The 17,111-nt window shown below is 35.2% G+C and overlaps 4 protein-coding genes across 8 annotated transcripts in view; 2 read left to right on the plus strand and 2 right to left on the minus strand.

Moving 5' to 3' along the window:
- Nucleotides 1-1,755, plus strand: part of LOC128208264 (ectonucleoside triphosphate diphosphohydrolase 1-like) — a 10,382-nt gene extending 8,627 nt beyond the window's left edge. For both annotated transcript variants that reach the window (XM_052911764.1, XM_052911765.1), the window contains exons 4-7: nucleotides 1-211; nucleotides 369-655; nucleotides 922-1,081; nucleotides 1,264-1,755. The exon at nucleotides 1-211 is cut by the window's left edge and continues 37 nt beyond it. In XM_052911764.1, the coding sequence (XP_052767724.1) occupies nucleotides 1-211; nucleotides 369-655; nucleotides 922-1,081; nucleotides 1,264-1,421 (816 nt within the window). In that variant the 3' untranslated portion in view covers nucleotides 1,422-1,755. The remainder of the gene's footprint in view (nucleotides 212-368; nucleotides 656-921; nucleotides 1,082-1,263) is intronic.
- LOC128208265 (U11/U12 small nuclear ribonucleoprotein 48 kDa protein-like) overlaps nucleotides 1-17,111 on the minus strand; it is a 103,494-nt gene that overhangs the window by 84,307 nt on the left and 2,076 nt on the right. The gene's annotated exons all lie outside the window — the stretch shown is intronic.
- Nucleotides 3,197-5,134, plus strand: LOC128208321 (uncharacterized). Its single transcript, XM_052911880.1, has 4 exons — nucleotides 3,197-3,261; nucleotides 3,883-3,967; nucleotides 4,561-4,740; nucleotides 5,023-5,134. Exons 1-4 carry the CDS (start codon nucleotides 3,197-3,199, stop codon nucleotides 5,122-5,124), a joined length of 432 nt encoding a protein of 143 aa, XP_052767840.1. The 3' UTR covers nucleotides 5,125-5,134.
- Nucleotides 8,638-15,723, minus strand: LOC128208268 (probable RNA-binding protein EIF1AD). 3 transcript variants are annotated; one of them, XM_052911772.1, is made up of 6 exons: nucleotides 15,653-15,718; nucleotides 15,275-15,383; nucleotides 11,832-11,921; nucleotides 11,205-11,313; nucleotides 10,789-10,897; nucleotides 8,638-9,441 (listed from the first exon to the last, which is right to left on the minus strand). In XM_052911772.1, exons 3-6 carry the CDS (start codon nucleotides 11,916-11,918, stop codon nucleotides 9,264-9,266), a joined length of 483 nt encoding a protein of 160 aa, XP_052767732.1. In that variant the 5' UTR covers nucleotides 11,919-11,921; nucleotides 15,275-15,383; nucleotides 15,653-15,718; the 3' UTR covers nucleotides 8,638-9,263. The 3 variants fall into 3 exon arrangements, with proteins under 3 accessions (XP_052767732.1, XP_052767731.1, XP_052767733.1); XM_052911771.1 differs by lacking the exon at nucleotides 15,275-15,383 and having other exon boundaries at nucleotides 15,653-15,723; XM_052911773.1 differs by lacking the exons at nucleotides 15,275-15,383; nucleotides 15,653-15,718 and adding an exon at nucleotides 14,366-14,588.

Consider the following 17,111-nt stretch of genomic DNA (forward strand, 5'->3'; position numbering starts at 1 on the left):
GGCGGTTCTACGCAAATCGCCTTCCTGCCATCGCATTCCCTGTATGCGCACATGTACCCCGTCCGCCTGGGAGCCGTCACCTACCGTCTGTACGCGCACAGCTACCTGCTGTACGGACAGAACTACATCCTGCAGCGCGTCAACGACTACCTGGTAGCCATTGCCGACCCTGCCGTCGACGACGTCCCAAACCCCTGCATGCTCTCTGGTGGTAGGTACATATGTTTGTATTTTTTTTTCTTTTTTGACTATCGATGTTTGTTCTGAAAGCAGAAATACTTTGATTATATTCCCGGCATCTAAACATTAATTGTATCAACATTTTCTTGCGCTTAGGAACTTTTAACTAACGATTTAATTGTTTTCAGATAATACAACCCACACGGCCTTCGGCGATTCCGTCCATATCTATGGATCTGCCAATGTCACAAAGTGCCTTGAAATCATCGACATATTCCTCAAGTCCGCCGACGACTCCTGGTGTAACCCAAAGCCATGCGCTATTGGGGCCGTCTATCAGCCGCCCGTGGCCCGCACGGACTTCTACGCCATTTCCGCCTTCTCGTACGCACCGCGCCATCTGCAGGCCGTCGACGACCACGGTCTCCTAGACATACCGCTGCTGAAGGAAAACGCCATCGCTTATTGCGAAAAGGTTTTGTGTGCTTTGTAAACGTTGGTATTTGCTTTTTTTAATATACAGAATGTTATGCAATTGTGGTACTCTTGTGTGTTTTGAATACAATAACGGAGCAATATTTAAGAAGTCCTCCATTTAGAGGATTTTCGCCTTGACATGTAATTTCATTACAGGCCAGTGCTTGTTTACAACGATTTAATTATTGTAATAATGTAAAACTATTAAAACTATTCTTGATGCCGCTTAATGTATCATTTTAAATTAAACTTTATGTGTTATAGCCTCTGTCGGTGGTGGTGTCCGAGGGACTTCCGGCGGCGTACGCGTCTCCCTACTGCATGATGGGCCTGTACATCCCCGCGCTGCTGCTGGACGCGTACGGCCTCTCCCCGCAACGGAACCGCGTCTTTCTTCACTCATACATAAACCACCACGAGATAGGTAAGGCCTTTTGAAAAATCCAAGAAAATGAATCCTTACTTGGTGGTTAATTGTATGAAGCGGCTGTTGATGGTGCATTTTGAACCAAATATTCGACAATATTTCGTCTAGTTGGCAATCAAACAAAAGAAACAACAACATTGGTTTTCAACTCATTATTTTTATTTTTCTTCAATGTGTAGACTGGACACTGGGGGCCATGCTGCAGCACATCGAGGTCGCGAACGAAGGAGACTGCGAGGAATTCACTTCCGGTGGAAACTGCCATCACGCGGCTGTCTCAAAATGCAGATTCATCGCCTTGATGACCATTTTAGTGGCAGTCGTGCTGGGCTCTTGACGACGGCAAATCACTTATATGAATACATTTACATCAGAAAACCATGCAATATTGCGTTTAAATGACAATATAGATTCAACCAGTGTCTTTTGTGTTTGTAAGTGTTTGGATGACATTTCAGACAGGGAGTAAGTTTGTCGTGTTCACATGTATCTCGCTGATCCTAGCGATTGCTATCAACCTTGAGAATGGTGTAAGGTCAAGGTGACTGTATGCAATCATTATCATGTTCATACAAATATTGTCCCACTGTTATGAAGCATTTTATACATTTGTAGATTTATACTTTGTTTGACAATAAAAGAAAGACTGTTGATTGATTGTAAGAAATAAATATGTTGTTGTTTGTCTTTGTATCACACAGTGCTTAAAATCCGTTTCATTACGTGTCAAGGTTTTAGACTTTTGAGCCTACTCACAACATCATGCCGCGAAATGCGTGCAGTTGTCGCTTATGATGATCGTATATTTGATAGGACGGGCCTCTAATAGTTCGTTATTAAATTAAACAAGAGTATCGCTGGAAGTGGTGGACGCCCCGCGGCAAACGCCCAGTTTCAATGAAAATGCAGAAATTGTAATACAGTGTGCTGGTAGAAGATGAATGGTTAAAGCTGCACTCTCACAGATTTACCATTTTTACAACTTATTTTTTTTTTGTCTTGGAAAAAGCAAATGTTTGCGTTAATATCTGCAAATCAATGATATAAGACAGCTGACAAAAATTAGATCGCAGATTTTTATATTTCCGTTCGAAAATTAATGTTTCATGGCATAAATCATCATTTTTGAACTTAAATATAAAAATCTGCGATCTAATTTTTGTCAGCAGTTTTATAAAACTTGTTTCCATGGATTTTCGCAAAAAAATGGCTCGCTCCAAGTCAAAAATAAATTTGTCAAAACGTTCAATCTGTGAGAGTGCAGCTTTAAAGCATTATTATTCATAAGTTGAACAAATGTATACATGCAAAAATATGTGGAAAGAGGGACTTTTATAGCGTTACTATGCATATTCAAATATTATATAGCATGCAAAAGTAAAATACGATGCAAAAATGCTTATTAACATTAGATATCAAAAAGTAACAAAATTGATCGCCATTAGAAGTTCGCAATGATTTCTAAAAGTACAAACATGTATAAATATGAACCAAAGAGTAATATTTACAAATACCGATTCATGCTTACCGGGTAATGCAATTCTTCTTAATGCCTTAATGCGCTGTTTATGTACATGTGCATTTTGGGGTGAATACCATTGAGTGTTAATGTTCAAAACAGAAAAAGTGGTATTTTAATTCGCACTTTTTAAATCGCCGCAAGTCCCTTTTTGTAACACCAACGCATTAATTCTTCAGCGCATTAATTCAGACATATGATGTCAAAAAGTAGATCTGATGATACCTGATTTTGATATGCAGTACTAAAGCCTGTAGGTCTATATACATGTGGCCTACAGCCTAAAATGGTTAAGGGGAGATAACTAAATAAGTATGCATGAAAGGATTATGGTTATTGTGCATTGCACCTCCTCCTAATGTAATCATCTATCTATTTATAAAGTTTTATTCCGGCAATCCATTCAGTAATTTTGAAAAGTTATTATACGGACAAGGGTGTAACGGTCGGAAGGACGGAAAATGGCGACTAAATGTTCCTTCCTTCGGTGAGCATAAAAAACGAATCATCAAAGTATAGCGTATACGTACGTCATGCCACTGTATTGCATTTGACGTCATAACGTCGTTGCCATAGCGTCATTAAAGGCGAAAATGGCGGAGGCAGCGCCAACAAAACGGAATCGGATCCTTAGTATGGTCCACACTGACGAAATATGGTATTTTTTATACACATTGTTATTTTCATGAAGTAATTCTTGATAGCATTATGGTTGTTCGTTGATCATACCATAGCCTAGTATGTGGTGAATTCAAATGACACGTAAAGTACATGTATTTAGACTGTTAGATCAAGTGGCATTTTGCCTACGATAGTCAAATCTTTGGCCTAGGGCAGAGTACAATTTGGCTGGCTCCAGTTCAGGCCTTTTTTAAGGTCATGATCCAATACACAAGTATGTCATTGTGAACTTGTGATGCATGGCTAACGGATATATCTGTAGCAGGGTTGACAACGAATTTATTGAAATTGTACTCGGAATAGTATTCCCAACTCTTTCATTTCCGAAAATAACAAAAGCACATCTGATGATGATCTCACGTTCGATTTAAGTTGAAACGTATACGTATGGAGTAAACACTATGTACAGTACGAATAAATTTTAAATGAAATATTAATGACAGATTCAAAAAGAAAGAAGAAATATTCTCGTCAATGGCTTTATGAACCGACTAGTGTATTTGAACATGATGCATAAACCATGCTTGATTCTGTTAAGCATAAATAATTCAATATGTGTTAAGAGTTATTTTGGATTTTGTTTTCGTACGCGTTCCAGGAAGGACCACGTCCGCCATGAGCAAGTGTCAGCACGCAAAAAGTGGCCGGAAATGTGGGGCTACCTAGTGTATGAATACAGAAAGGTAAATCCACCCCAAAAGCACCGAAATGTAGTTTACTTCAAGTCGAACGTGGTCAAAAATATTTCTAAGCAAAACCTTATGTTTTAAATACCGTAAACATGTCACATGCGTTTCATTGTCTAAATATAACTAGTCTCTATTCTTCGCTAATAAGCTTTTGAACTAACTCAATAGCAACGTAGCTGTCATGTCCGCTTGAAGCACTAGAGGTCCTGCCTGGGTCAGATGATAACTCAGGGGTCATGAATACGAACAGTCTCAAGTCTGAATTTAGACTGGTAAAACTGCAAATCCTCATTTCATTGTGACTGTCTTTCTGGTCGGGAGTATTCTGAATTTTAAAACTATTCAAAATTGTACAAATACTAACATTTATTTTTGTAATGGAGAAAACCGGATTCCTTGTTATTTAATAAAAGTGCTTTTCAAAGTCTTGACTTGGACTTGAGACTATTCGTAATCATGGTACCAGGTCGATAAACAAACGTTGTCTCTTGGTTACGTAAGCACAATCAAATGCACATTCAATAATTATTGTACCGCGAAGGCCGGTGAATAGTATAGTGTTTGTAAACTATTTGTAAAATTTATAGTTAAACTGTGACCTTGAGGGTCGGCCCATGAGCAAGACTGGCAGCTCTCGACCGGTGTCCTCGAAAGCGACCCGCTATAGACATAACGCGCTGGACGGCCTCTGCCTGCCGCCTATCCCCCCGCGGCGGAAGGACTTCCCGGAAACAACTAGCCGTGAGATTGGCTGGAAGTCCGTGCAGGTATAGCCATGCTCAAGTTGCCTTTTTAACTTAATATAAATGATAACCTACTCACTGCTTTCTGAAACAAACTGCCTCGCGTCGCTAGGATCTGGGGGTAAAAAATGTTGGTCCCAACTATATGGAATTGCACGTACCCTCTTTGAATATGATCGTTGTTTTAAAATCTTTTTAAATAATTCCAAGATACGATGAATGGCACCTTCTTTTGTAGACATTTACACATGCACGGTTTTAATAGTAGATAATGAAATCATGTGAACGCACCATACATTGTTTCAGAACGGCCAGAACTCGGAGATGGTGACCCGGTATGCGGAACAGAGCAGAGGCAAGTGCACCATCTTCCGTAAACTGAAGTGGCCCAAGGATTGCCTTCCATAGAGGACGTGACATGATTTTGTAATTTCTTAAATAAACTCTCATGTTAAGTAAAAGTCACTTTATATTGTTTGTTTTTTCGTAGCTGAATCAACAATTGTAATTTACCATCGAAAGACTTCGATAAACGGGGTTTGACATCCTGTCGTATATAAACTTTGGCATTTAAGCACAAGAAGCTATGATGGAACATACCTCGGGGCAAGCCATAATGCAGTCAATGGGCGCGAACTGTATAACAACTCACGAGTATTAGAACAATAACCAATATTAAGTATGACTACGGTGAGCGCACAACACAATATAGGCAAACAAGTTCGATTTCCTGTGTTCTAAGGAGTCAGTGATACACAAGAATACATCAAGGTCGTGGTGGCCCTCTATAAGCAAGTGATAATAGCTTTTCCATAGCAGGCAGTGTTCACATAATCAGGATTTCTAACAACTCATCTAGTCAAAGAAAAAATATTTTTCAACAAAACTTGGCTAAACGTTGCCTAAACAGTAAGCGTAGTCCTAGACGTGGCCTAATCTTTACTAGACTGAACAGGTCATAAAATACTGTCGCTTCATTATCTCAGTCGGCATCATAGTTATATTTCCTGCAGTAATAGTTCCCCATGTTTTATGGCAGTAATAAATTTAGCTCTCATTAATTTGATCATAAAATAATTCATTAGCTAACAATATATAGACATTGACAAAGAAGTTTTATATTGACAATATTAAAATGACAACAATTACACAGAAATTACAAAAGATTCGGAAAGCTACTTTAATCTCAACAACATAATTTCAGAACAGCCTGGCTTTTTTTATATTTATATGATAATTCACTCAAATCGTTCTATCTCCGAACAGCCTGGCATTTTTTTATATTTACATGATAATTCACTCAAATCGTTCTATCTCAGAACAGCCTGGCATTTTTATATATTTACATGATAATTCACTCAAATCGTTCTATTTCAGAACAACCTGGCATTTTTTTATAGTTACATGATAATTCACTCAAATCGTTCTATTTCAGAACAGCCTGGCATTTTTTTTATATTTACATGATAATTCACTCAAATCGTTCTATCTCAGAACAGCCTGGCATTTTTTTATAGTTACATGATAATTCACTCAAATCGTTCTATTTCAGAACAACCTGGCATTTTTTTATATTTACATGATAATTCACTCAAATCGTTCTATTTCAGAACAGCCTGGCATTTTTTTTATATTCACATGATAATTCACTCAAATCGTTCTATCTCAGAACAGCCTGGCATTTTTTTTAAATTTACATGATAATTCACTCAAATCGTTCTATTTCAGAACAGCCTGGCATTTTTTTTAAATTTACATGGTAATTCACTCAAATCGTTCTATCTCAGAACAGCCTGGCATTTTTTTATATTTACATGATAATTCACTCAAATCGTTCTATCTCAGAACAGCCTGGCATTTTTTATATTTACATGATAATTCACTCAAATCGTTCTATCTCAGAACAGCCTGGCATTTTTTTTTTATATATTTACATGATAATTCACTCAAATCGTTCTATCTCAGAACAGCCTGGCATTTTTTTATATTTACATGATAATTCACTCAAATCGTTCTATTTCAGAACAACCTGGCATTTTTATATATTTACATGATAATTCACTCAAATCGTTCTATCTCAGAACAACCTGGCATTTTTTTATATTTACATGATAATTCACTCAAATCGTTCTATCTCAGAACAGCCTGGCATTTTTTTATATTTACATGATAATTCACTCAAATCGTTCTATCTCAGAACAACCTGGCATTTTTTTTATATTTACATGATAATTCACTCAAATCGTTCTATCTCAGAACAACCTGGCATTTTTATATATTTACATGATAATTCACTCAAATCGTTCTATCTCAGAACAGCCTGGCATTTTTATATATTTACATGATAATTCACTCAAATCGTTCTATCTCAGAACAGCCTGGCATTTTTATATATTTACATGATAATTCACTCAAATCGTTCTATCTCAGAACAGCCTGGCATTTTTTTATATTTACATGATAATTCACTCAAATCGTTCTATCTCAGAACAGCCTGGCATTTTTTTATATTTACATGATAATTCACTCAAATCGTTCTATCTCAGAACAGCCTGGCATTTTTATATATTTACATGATAATTCACTCAAATCGTTCTATCTCAGAACAACCTGGCATTTTTTTATATTTACATGATAATTCACTCAAATCGTTCTATCTCAGAACAGCCTGGCATTTTTTTATATTTACATGATAATTCACTCAAATCGTTCTATCTCAGAACAGCCTGGCATTTTTATATATTTACATGATAATTCACTCAAATCGTTCTATCTCAGAACAACCTGGCATTTTTATATATTTACATGATAATTCACTCAAATCGTTCTATCTCAGAACAGCCTGGCATTTTTTTATATTTACATGATAATTCACTCAAATCGTTCTATCTCAGAACAGCCTGGCATTTTTTTTATATTTACATGATAATTCACTCAAATCGTTCTATCTCAGAACAGCCTGGCATTTTTTTATATTTACATGATAATTCACTCAAATCGTTCTATCTCAGAACAGCCTGGCATTTTTATATATTTACATGATAATTCACTCAAATCGTTCTATCTCGGAACAACCTGGCATTTTTTTATATTTACATGATAATTCACTCAAATCGTTCTATCTCAGAACAGCCTGGCATTTTTTTATATTTACATGATAATTCACTCAAATCGTTCTATCTCAGAACAGCCTGGCATTTTTTATATATTTACATGATAATTCACTCAAATCGTTCTATCTCAGAACAGCCTGGCATTTTCTTTTAAATTTACATGATAATTCACTCAAATCGTTCTATTTCAGAACAGCCTGGCATTTTTTTATATTTACATGATAATTCACTCAAATCGTTCTATTTCAGAACAGCCTGGCATTTTTATATATTTACATGATAATTCACTCAAATCGTTCTATTTCAGAACAGCCTGGCATTTTTTTATATTTACATGATAATTCACTCAAATCGTTCTATCTCAGAACAGCCTGGCATTTTTTTTATATTTACATGATAATTCACTCAAATCGTTCTATCTCAGAACAACCTGGCATTTTTTTTTTGTTACATGATAATTCACTCAAATCGTTATATCTCAGAACAACCTGGCATTTTTTTTTATAGTTACATGATAATTCACTCAAATCGTTCTATCTCAGAACAGCCTGGCATTTTTTTTATATATTTATATGATAATTCACTCAAATCGTTCTATCTCAGAACAGCCTGGCATTTTTATTGAAATTATAAAAGCAAATAGTCTCCCATAGATTATATTAATGTCTGTTTATTCCATACCATATCGAACAGTATCAGCAGGGGTGTTGGGGCAATAGTCTCCATTTCTTTCCCCATAAAACGATTACCAAATAAAAATAGGATACTTACTGTTGGAACAGTATATCAATATATACACATTTACATATACAGTTGGTTTAAATTGGTTTATATTGCAATTACTGGCATACAACATACCTGTGTAAATGATTAAGAACATGAAAGGAGCACTGTCTACAAATACTGTAGGACATCAATATTTTCAACAAAACAATATAATTAATGCAATGACTTGGGGAGGGCGGGGGGGATTTTATCTCCTTACTAAAACATAGTTTCACATGTACACCTCTTTAATTTGAAAAATATAATACAACAAACAAAATGAAATGTCTTAAACGTAAATTATCTGTCCAGGAAATGTTTCAAGAACTACATTAAAATACTACTATAATTGTTAGTAGTACACAGTAAATGAAATTAGACGAAGCACACAAGCTCCAAACTGATAAAATACTTTCTGGTCTTGTGCAGATTCTGGAATTTTTTCTATTATTTTTCGATGACCGAGTACAGTTTTATGAAATCATCAATATCAAGATCATTGCACCATGGCATACTAAATTAGTAAAAAAAAACAAGATCCTGATTTAAGGTCTATTTTGGATTAAATATCTTCATTATATTCATTTGTTACAACAAAACTCCAATAATGATCTGTTTCACCACAACAAGTATTATCACAGTCAGTAGAGTCCTGCGTATATCTCCCTGTCAGTCCTCCTCACTGCTAGAGGCCCCATCCTGCATGTTTACTGGGGGCCGGTTGCTGTTTACCACCCGGTCCCCGAGCGGCTCGCTGTCAGAGTCACTATCACTGGGCGGTAGCATGTCGTCTGGGATCATTCCCTTACTTGACTTGGCAGAAACACCATCCTGGAACCCGCTAGGCCTGCAAACAACAGCTTTTTATACTCCATAAATATAAGAAGGCATTAATCATAAGCCAAAATCTTGTTAACATGGGTACAAATATCAGATTTATCCTGTTGCAGCAAAATTATAATCTATTTCAAAATTGGTTAATACATAACATCTGCTTGCTAATGATAGATTAGTCCATAAGGTTTTTATCATAAATTGTGTTTGGATATGAATAGTAATTTCACTGGATTTTTATTTGAATATTAACAGCTAAGACTCCATCTCTCTGCATCACACTTGATCATTTTCCCACTATAAAGTATGATCCTACAAAGTTACAAATGTAGTAAGTTTTTGGTTTCAGGGTTGTCCATTTAGGTTCAATTTATCAGGCAAAACAGAAAGAGCTCTTACTGCTTCTATAATTAATGCATCATAGAACCGACTTCCCTTTCAGCCCTCTAACTGCAATATGCATGTATGTACATGTACAAGGACCATTAATAACTAGTAACAGGAATGCAGGGTTTGACGTGATTTTTTTTTAGAGCTGGACCAGTGGTCCAGTTACTTTGAATAATAACATACAAAACAAACTTAGATTAACAGTTTAATAATTTCAAACTGATTTCAAATATTTTGTTATAATAAACTGATAAAACTACTTTGGGCGATACAATGCCTCGATCTGAATACACTAGCCTATCAGTGAATGGTTATATATTTGGAAAACAAAATTTACAAATGTGTCAGTATTTTTACCAGTAGTCTGTTTTTTATTCGTTTAAAGACATAGTTTTGTCACACTTTGACCAATTTAGAACACACCAAGTAGGCAACACCAGAGCATCGATCTACTAATGAATGTTGTTTGGTTGGTTCATTAATGTCAAACCCTGAAATGGCAAACCATTTCCTTAAAAAGAGGCCCTAACTTTGAAGTAATTGTACACTGACTTTCCTCTTATCATGCTTAACCAATGTGTGTTGTTTAATTAAAATCCATTGAGTAATTTAGAAGATGACAAGAAAAGGTAAGAACGGGCAATAACTCTGTTATAAGTTGATATAATTTTTTAAAGTTATGATTCTTGTACACTGCCCTTCCCCCCATTGTGCTTTACCATGATTGTATGATGTTTAATTAAATTTCTTCGAGTAATTTTAAAGTTATGCACTAAAGAAAAAAGTAACAAAGGGCAATAACTCTTATTAGCTGCAAGATTTGAGATAGCAGTGTTATCAAAATGTCAATGTTTTTGTCCATTTTTCATGCAGTTTATTTAAAATTCCTTAGTTTATATTCTCAATATTAGAGATGACATCAAAATCTTAAAGACAGTCTATGTTATTTTTGAATGGCCCTGGTACACACCAGTGTCCCTCCTGCTGTATGTACTTGATCTGCTCCCGATACAGGATGCTGACAATCTCAGCCCGGACCTTGTCCCCCTCCTCGATAGGTTCGACCATCACAAAGTCTCCTACAACAACAATCAACATGCACACTCTAGAAAACTCATACAAATTTCTGCCTAGCGAAATGTAAGACAACTCCCACAATATACAAATCTACATGTAATTTACTGTATAGTGGTTTTGAAAATATTGAGCTTGAAATAAAGAAACAAAAATAGGTAACCATGAAAATATCTAGAAATTCCCAAGTTTGAATAATTTAACAAAATGAACAACTGCTTTATGTTTACAACATGTTTCTCCTCTTTAAACACAACACATACTTTTTATAATTGTATAATAATAACAAGTTTCCTCTCTTTCAATACGTGCCTCTTTTTATCCATACATTTTTTCTGAACTTGGTTGGCATGCTAACAAGGAATTTGGTTCCTGCATCTGTTTCCACCTCGTGGAGGTTATTTCCCTTGCTGGCCACCACCTGTAACATGATATCACAACACTAATGGAAATTGGATTAACTTGAAATAAAGACAGACAAAATGAAAAATTACATGAAGGTTAAAATATTGTTCACCTAAAATTTTCCTCCATTTTCTTTACCTTTAACATGCAATTTGATATACTGTTATGTAACATAAATATTGCAGAATTTATAACACAAGAGGGCAAAGATGGCCATAATAAATCATTTTTTTAATTAAGAGCTTTGTGGTCACAAATTCTTCAGTTTGATTTGATCATTAAAATCAAATGACTTACATGATAATCCAATATTTATCTTTTTTTTTAAATTGCAAAAACCAATATTATGCACCTTTTAACTCAAGAAATATTTCAGCCCGAATTTTTCTCACAGTTTTGACATTTACGAGATTTCGTAGATTTTTCATGCTGGTGCTGTAATCAACATGAAGGCCTAGACAATGGCTTGGGGTTATTTCCCTTTGAAGAACGGACAACCAAAATCAGATAGAACTGGAAGCTTGAATATCTTACTCGAACAATTTGCTGGGATCCCTCTGGCAATACAAAGTCATCCAAAACTTCCTTCACAACATGTTTTCTCTTTGTGGCTGCAGACATCCCCTTGAAGTGATAATACAATGTACATCAGTCACAAACTTATTTCAATCAACATATTCAGATCAGCATGTACTTATTGGAGAACCGTGCCCAGCAGTTTTGACAGGTTTTTTCATTAGAATAGATATTGACAGAAATAATGCTTACCGGTATACTAATTGAAACTAGGGGTCAAGGTTGTATCATTGTATGATTGTATATAATTTTATTTTAATTGCCTCCATGTGGTCAAGTTTTTTGACATTATGAAGCACGCACCACATTGGGACGGCAAAGGGGAAAACCAATAAGGCCCTATTTAAGCTTCAAGGTGAGAAGCAATACCCGGTACTTCTTACATAACACCCAATACATGATTGTGTTTGTGTCATTTTGATTTGACTGCTATTTCAACTTGAGCACAAATACTAACATTCAAAGTAAAAATGAGATGATTATATTGTCTTTTGATGCAAATTCTACAATTAGACAGCAAAAGAATGGACTACACGGAGGCAATTGAGATAAAAATGCTACTGATTTCCTTAGTGAAATATTAAATACAACACTACAGTAAAACTGAGATTGCTCGAGTACGCCTGGGACCAAGCTAAAACCTCCAGTGATACGATGTTTCAAACAACCCACTTTCCATTTTAGTCTGTTATAAATGTCTTTTCTAAGTATGAAGACAAGTTGTTACACTGAATGTTTAATTCGGCACCATGAATTGAGTTGTGGAAAATCAGTCACATGTTCAAATGCTGTTGAATACTAAATGTGAAAATGTTAAAAAAATTAAAAAAATAGATGAATAAATAGCAAATTTTATTTTCTAAAGAAAACAACATTTTCTTAACATGCTAACATTGGAATATGACAGTGCATTAATCAGATTTAGAAATTTCGGTTTCACAAAAACAAGGATCTTGTCTGTCTTGCTGAACTGTTGAATCATAATATAGCCTGACAGCATACAGAGCATAGATCTGGAGATCATGTCAGCGGTGAATTTGAAGACCCTTTTAACAATCTTAAGAGCTATTCCCTGTGAGGAACCTTGCCAAACCCATCAAAATAGGCAAGCATGTGTTTGTTCAAATTGTCTGGCTTGAAACAGAAACTATAAATGAAAAGCAAGGTTTATTTTTTGTTTTCAGGATGTGGACTATGGTATTCCTTTCATACATTTCTTCAACTAAGTGATTTCATAAAATACTGTTCCCATTGTTCTTCCCATGAAAATTAAAATAATACTGATAAAATTGTTTTAGGGAAAACCGAGCGCAATAAATGGATATGCAAATAAATCATTATACATGGGCAGTTAAACTCCTGTGACTATGCCCCACATGAGAATTTGAAGATTTTATGACAGTTTCGGACACCAATCAAGAATGGTACTTTATTCTTTTTATTATTGTTTAACATTGGATGCAAAGTTACACATGTTTTGAAGTAACACTTCAAATTTCCATGAACAAATATATAAAATGAGAAAATTACATTTGCATGCTACTCCCTTCTGCCGGCTACTGCTATATAACCAGTACAGTATATATCATACTTATCCTCTTTCTATTTTTATTTATTTTCAATTTGCACTAATTTACTTTTGATTACTTTTGAGTTTATGATAAAAAGTTGTGATATTATGTTAACATCCATTGGAAAACAATCAACATTTGCCGCGATGCAAAAAACAAAAACCAGATTTTTAATGATTGACAGATTGTTGTGAGATTCAGTTTTAACTTTTTTTTTTTTTTTTTTTTTAAGTTGCAGTGACCTTGTCCCTAAGGGCACCAAACACAATCCCATTGAAATCCTTAACTTTTCATACATACAAAGTTTGGTCACAATATGTCAACCCTAACTTAAGTTATTCAGTATCAAACAGTTATCTATTTTTAGTAACAAACCACAGGGGTTTCTCTCGATTTTTTACACTACTGTGAAATCATTAATGTTCGTGGGGCATTAATGTTCGTGGTTTTCGTGGGTTGGGTGATCCACGAATTCAAGATCCCACGAAATATATACCCTTTATTCACTTTTTCAATTGCCATGTTAAGTACATATTCTAGATTTTCGTTACAGAGGCCGCAGTATACAGGTTAATATACGTCTCACTGTATATCTTATTATCATCGTTTTGTTAATATATTATATCTGCCTTTGAAAATAATAATCCAAATCATTTTAATGTGTTTATGAACCAAATGACAGAAGCGAGTGCCTAAACGTGTGCTGTTCATGAAAACTCCAGGCTAACAAGATGTGAGTGATGAGTGTCGGTTCTCAATTTTTTTTTTCAATGAAACAATTAATCGATTACATTGGAGGTTTTGTGCACCCAACGTGACAATGTACAAAACAACGCCTTCAATACACTTATTTAACAAAGACATGTGAATAATTATTGAACATCAGCTACCTTTTGGGATTGTTTTCTCAAATATACAGACCTTCTCTGTGTTTTCACAGTTTGCAAAATTCCTAATTGGCTTCGCTTATCTGTATAAATGATCAGGGTACATCTTCTTTTATGACCTTAATTTCCAATTAAATCGATAATGGACATGGGTATATGCACTAATTGGCATGTCGTGCCACCATAGCAAGTGCCATCAACTGTGTGACGTTGAAGACGGAAATCACAGGCCAGCGCGTGGAGATAACTCGGACGATCTAGGACAAAAATGAAAAATGAAAAACCACGAATTCAAGTACCAACGAAATAGTAATTTTTCGGCAAACCACGAAATTTCATGCCAACGAATAAAAATGATTTCACAGTATATCTAATCTAATGACAAGGGTTATAAAAACGTTAAAACTATTGATTATTTATTGAACTGGATACTTATTTTAGAACAACTACAACACTACACAACGTGATTTTAACTAAGGTAATATCATTGTTTTGATTTTAGCATAGGTGGATCCAAATGCTGTCATACGTGGATCCAAATGCTGTCATATTTATATTTAGTTGATAACTCGATACTGTATGGATTTAGGCATTCAAAAGTTTTTCTTTTTGAATTCTAACTACTTTGCAAAAAAACTAAACATTATTTTAAGTTAACCCCTAAGTCATTCTAAAATGCTGTCCCGGCCTGGACGGCAATTTAGAATAACTATTTTACCCTAGCCACAATAATGCACGTTTAGGGAATGTTTTTTAACATTTGGATATTTATTGTGTTCCCTATAACATGGAGTCGCCAAATAAAAAATCTTCAAAGTCTCTGAAGCGGCTGTTTATATGGACTAATTTAACCCCTATACATTGTTTATTTCATTACTTTGGCATTTGGAGATGTAATCCTTGTCAATAGATTATATATAGGGTGAAAGAAATTGAGAGAAACCTCTTTGCCCTAAACAGGTACAGTTTCAGTATAGGATACCAGTGTTCTCAATAAGAACAGGCTGCCGGCCAAAATGGACAGTTCAAATGGCAATTGGGCCGGTTCAAATCTGAAAAAATTAATTAATTTTAAGTAGAATAAGTAGTAGCTGTTCGGTTAGTTTACTAATTGAGACGGTTAAACCGAAACTTATTGAGAACCCTGGGATACAGTTGACAGTTTTGTTTCTCTACAATTTATCAAAATAAAATAAACCATTTTTTTCATTAATTTGCCAAATCAGGGTTTAATATTGGTCTTTGTACAATGTGGACGACTAAAAAAAAACGTGAAGTAAAAACGAGCTCATAACATGGAGCCTCATTCTACCTAACTTACTGTAAAATTTAAAAATTGAAATTATCAACAACTGTTTCACGCAACATTTTTCTGCACAAGATCTCTTTTTGAAGAGTGCACGTTTAAATTCAAGACAAAACGTCTTTAGTCTTGAAAGATTTTCGACGCAGTGGCCTCCCCTTACAAACAAGAGCTTTTTGCAACAAAGGTGGCAAAACAGGACACCCTTTCAAGCATTCGTTGTTGGTATTTTTTTACAAATGCAAAATGGACAAGTGTACCAGTTTTATTTAAATATTATGAACGGTTTTTGAGTTACGGCCACATTAAAGATTTTGCATTTCTTGGTCGAAAAAGGGGCATTTATTTCACAGGGCTATGCGCCTTGATTATATATGAGCATTTGCCATTGACAACATGTGTCCCAAGTTCTGTTTATTATCTTGAATGGATTTTGAGTCATGATCAAGGTTATTTTTTTGCACGACGCCGGAGAAACCACCAAGGTGCTCATTAGCGGGTGGGAAGTTTTTTTTTATTAAGCAGATATATCTCTCTGGCAGTGACCTGTCATTTTAAAGACTTTTTATTTTCTGTATAAACGGCTTAATTAACTTAGTGCTGAACGGGGCTGGCATGTCTCTGACATCGATGGGGCGTGTGCTCCTCCGCTAGTTTGTCCAATCCATTGCCAATCCATTGGCCCCTCATTGTTGGTTTGTCCCCACATACTCACTAGTATGTGATTATCAAGACGGACTAGTAAGATCGTTTAACCTAATTTCATCCACGGACGTTCACAAGTCTTCCTCAGTGGAAATAAATGAACCGATTGAGGTCACATTTGTCAATAATTCAGCATCATTCAAGTCAAATAATACATTTTTCCTTTAAAAGGGCGAATTAACTTTTATGACACTCATATGTTTCAACTTATGTATTTGGTAGAGTACTAGTCATAAATCAATTTATTGAGGAATGGCATGTTTATTTTCTTTCTATATAATGTGAAGACGTTTTTTTAAATGAAGTATTTTATACAGTATATGTGTTAATTGTTCATAACATATTACAAAAAAGTGTATGCCAGATTGTAAAGTATGTTAATTTGTTGTTGCGGCTGTTGTTGTTGTTGTTGTTATTGCTGATACTGCTGCTGCTATTGGTGGTGTTGTTGTTGTTGCTGCTGCTGTTGTCAGTTGTGTTATTGTTGTTGTTGTTTTTACTGTTGCTATTGTTGTCGTTGTTTTTGTTGTTGCTATTATTATCATTATTATTGTTGTTGTTGTTATATTATTATTATTATTATTTGTGAAAAAAGGAGTTCACTAAAACCTTAAAGTGTTGGACAATGTTAAAGCACAGGTGAAGAAGACTACTAATGAGCTTGTCTTCCATAATCTTTGACGAAGATAACCGAAATGGACCTGGTTTTCAATGCTGAATGAGGTTGTGTCTGCTCTTTACCTAAACAAACAAACACACGCACGCACGCACG

Source organism: Mya arenaria, chromosome 11 (genome assembly GCF_026914265.1).
Source record: "Mya arenaria isolate MELC-2E11 chromosome 11, ASM2691426v1".
NCBI classification, from domain to species: Eukaryota; Metazoa; Mollusca; class Bivalvia; order Myida; family Myidae; genus Mya; species Mya arenaria.

What these genes read in the sequence shown, in the direction of transcription:
- LOC128208321 (XM_052911880.1), top strand. Translation starts at nt 3,197, where the DNA reads ATGGCGGAGGCAGCGCCAACAAAACGGAATCGGATCCTTAGTATGGTC. An exon ending in GTCCACACTGACGAAATATG is followed by an intron (nt 3,262 to 3,882) that starts GTATTTTTTATA and finishes TACGCGTTCCAG; the next exon opens with GAAGGACCACGTCCGCCATG. An exon ending in TTGGCTGGAAGTCCGTGCAG is followed by an intron (nt 4,741 to 5,022) that starts GTATAGCCATGC and finishes ACATTGTTTCAG; the next exon opens with AACGGCCAGAACTCGGAGAT.
- LOC128208268 (XM_052911771.1), bottom strand. Translation starts at nt 11,918, where the DNA reads ATGTCTGCAGCCACAAAGAGAAAACATGTTGTGAAGGAAGTTTTGGAT. An exon ending in AAATGTATGGATAAAAAGAG is followed by an intron (nt 10,898 to 11,204) that starts GCACGTATTGAA and finishes TTGTTGTTGTAG; the next exon opens with GAGACTTTGTGATGGTCGAA. An exon ending in ATACAGCAGGAGGGACACTG is followed by an intron (nt 9,442 to 10,788) that starts GTGTGTACCAGG and finishes TGTTGTTTGCAG; the next exon opens with GCCTAGCGGGTTCCAGGATG.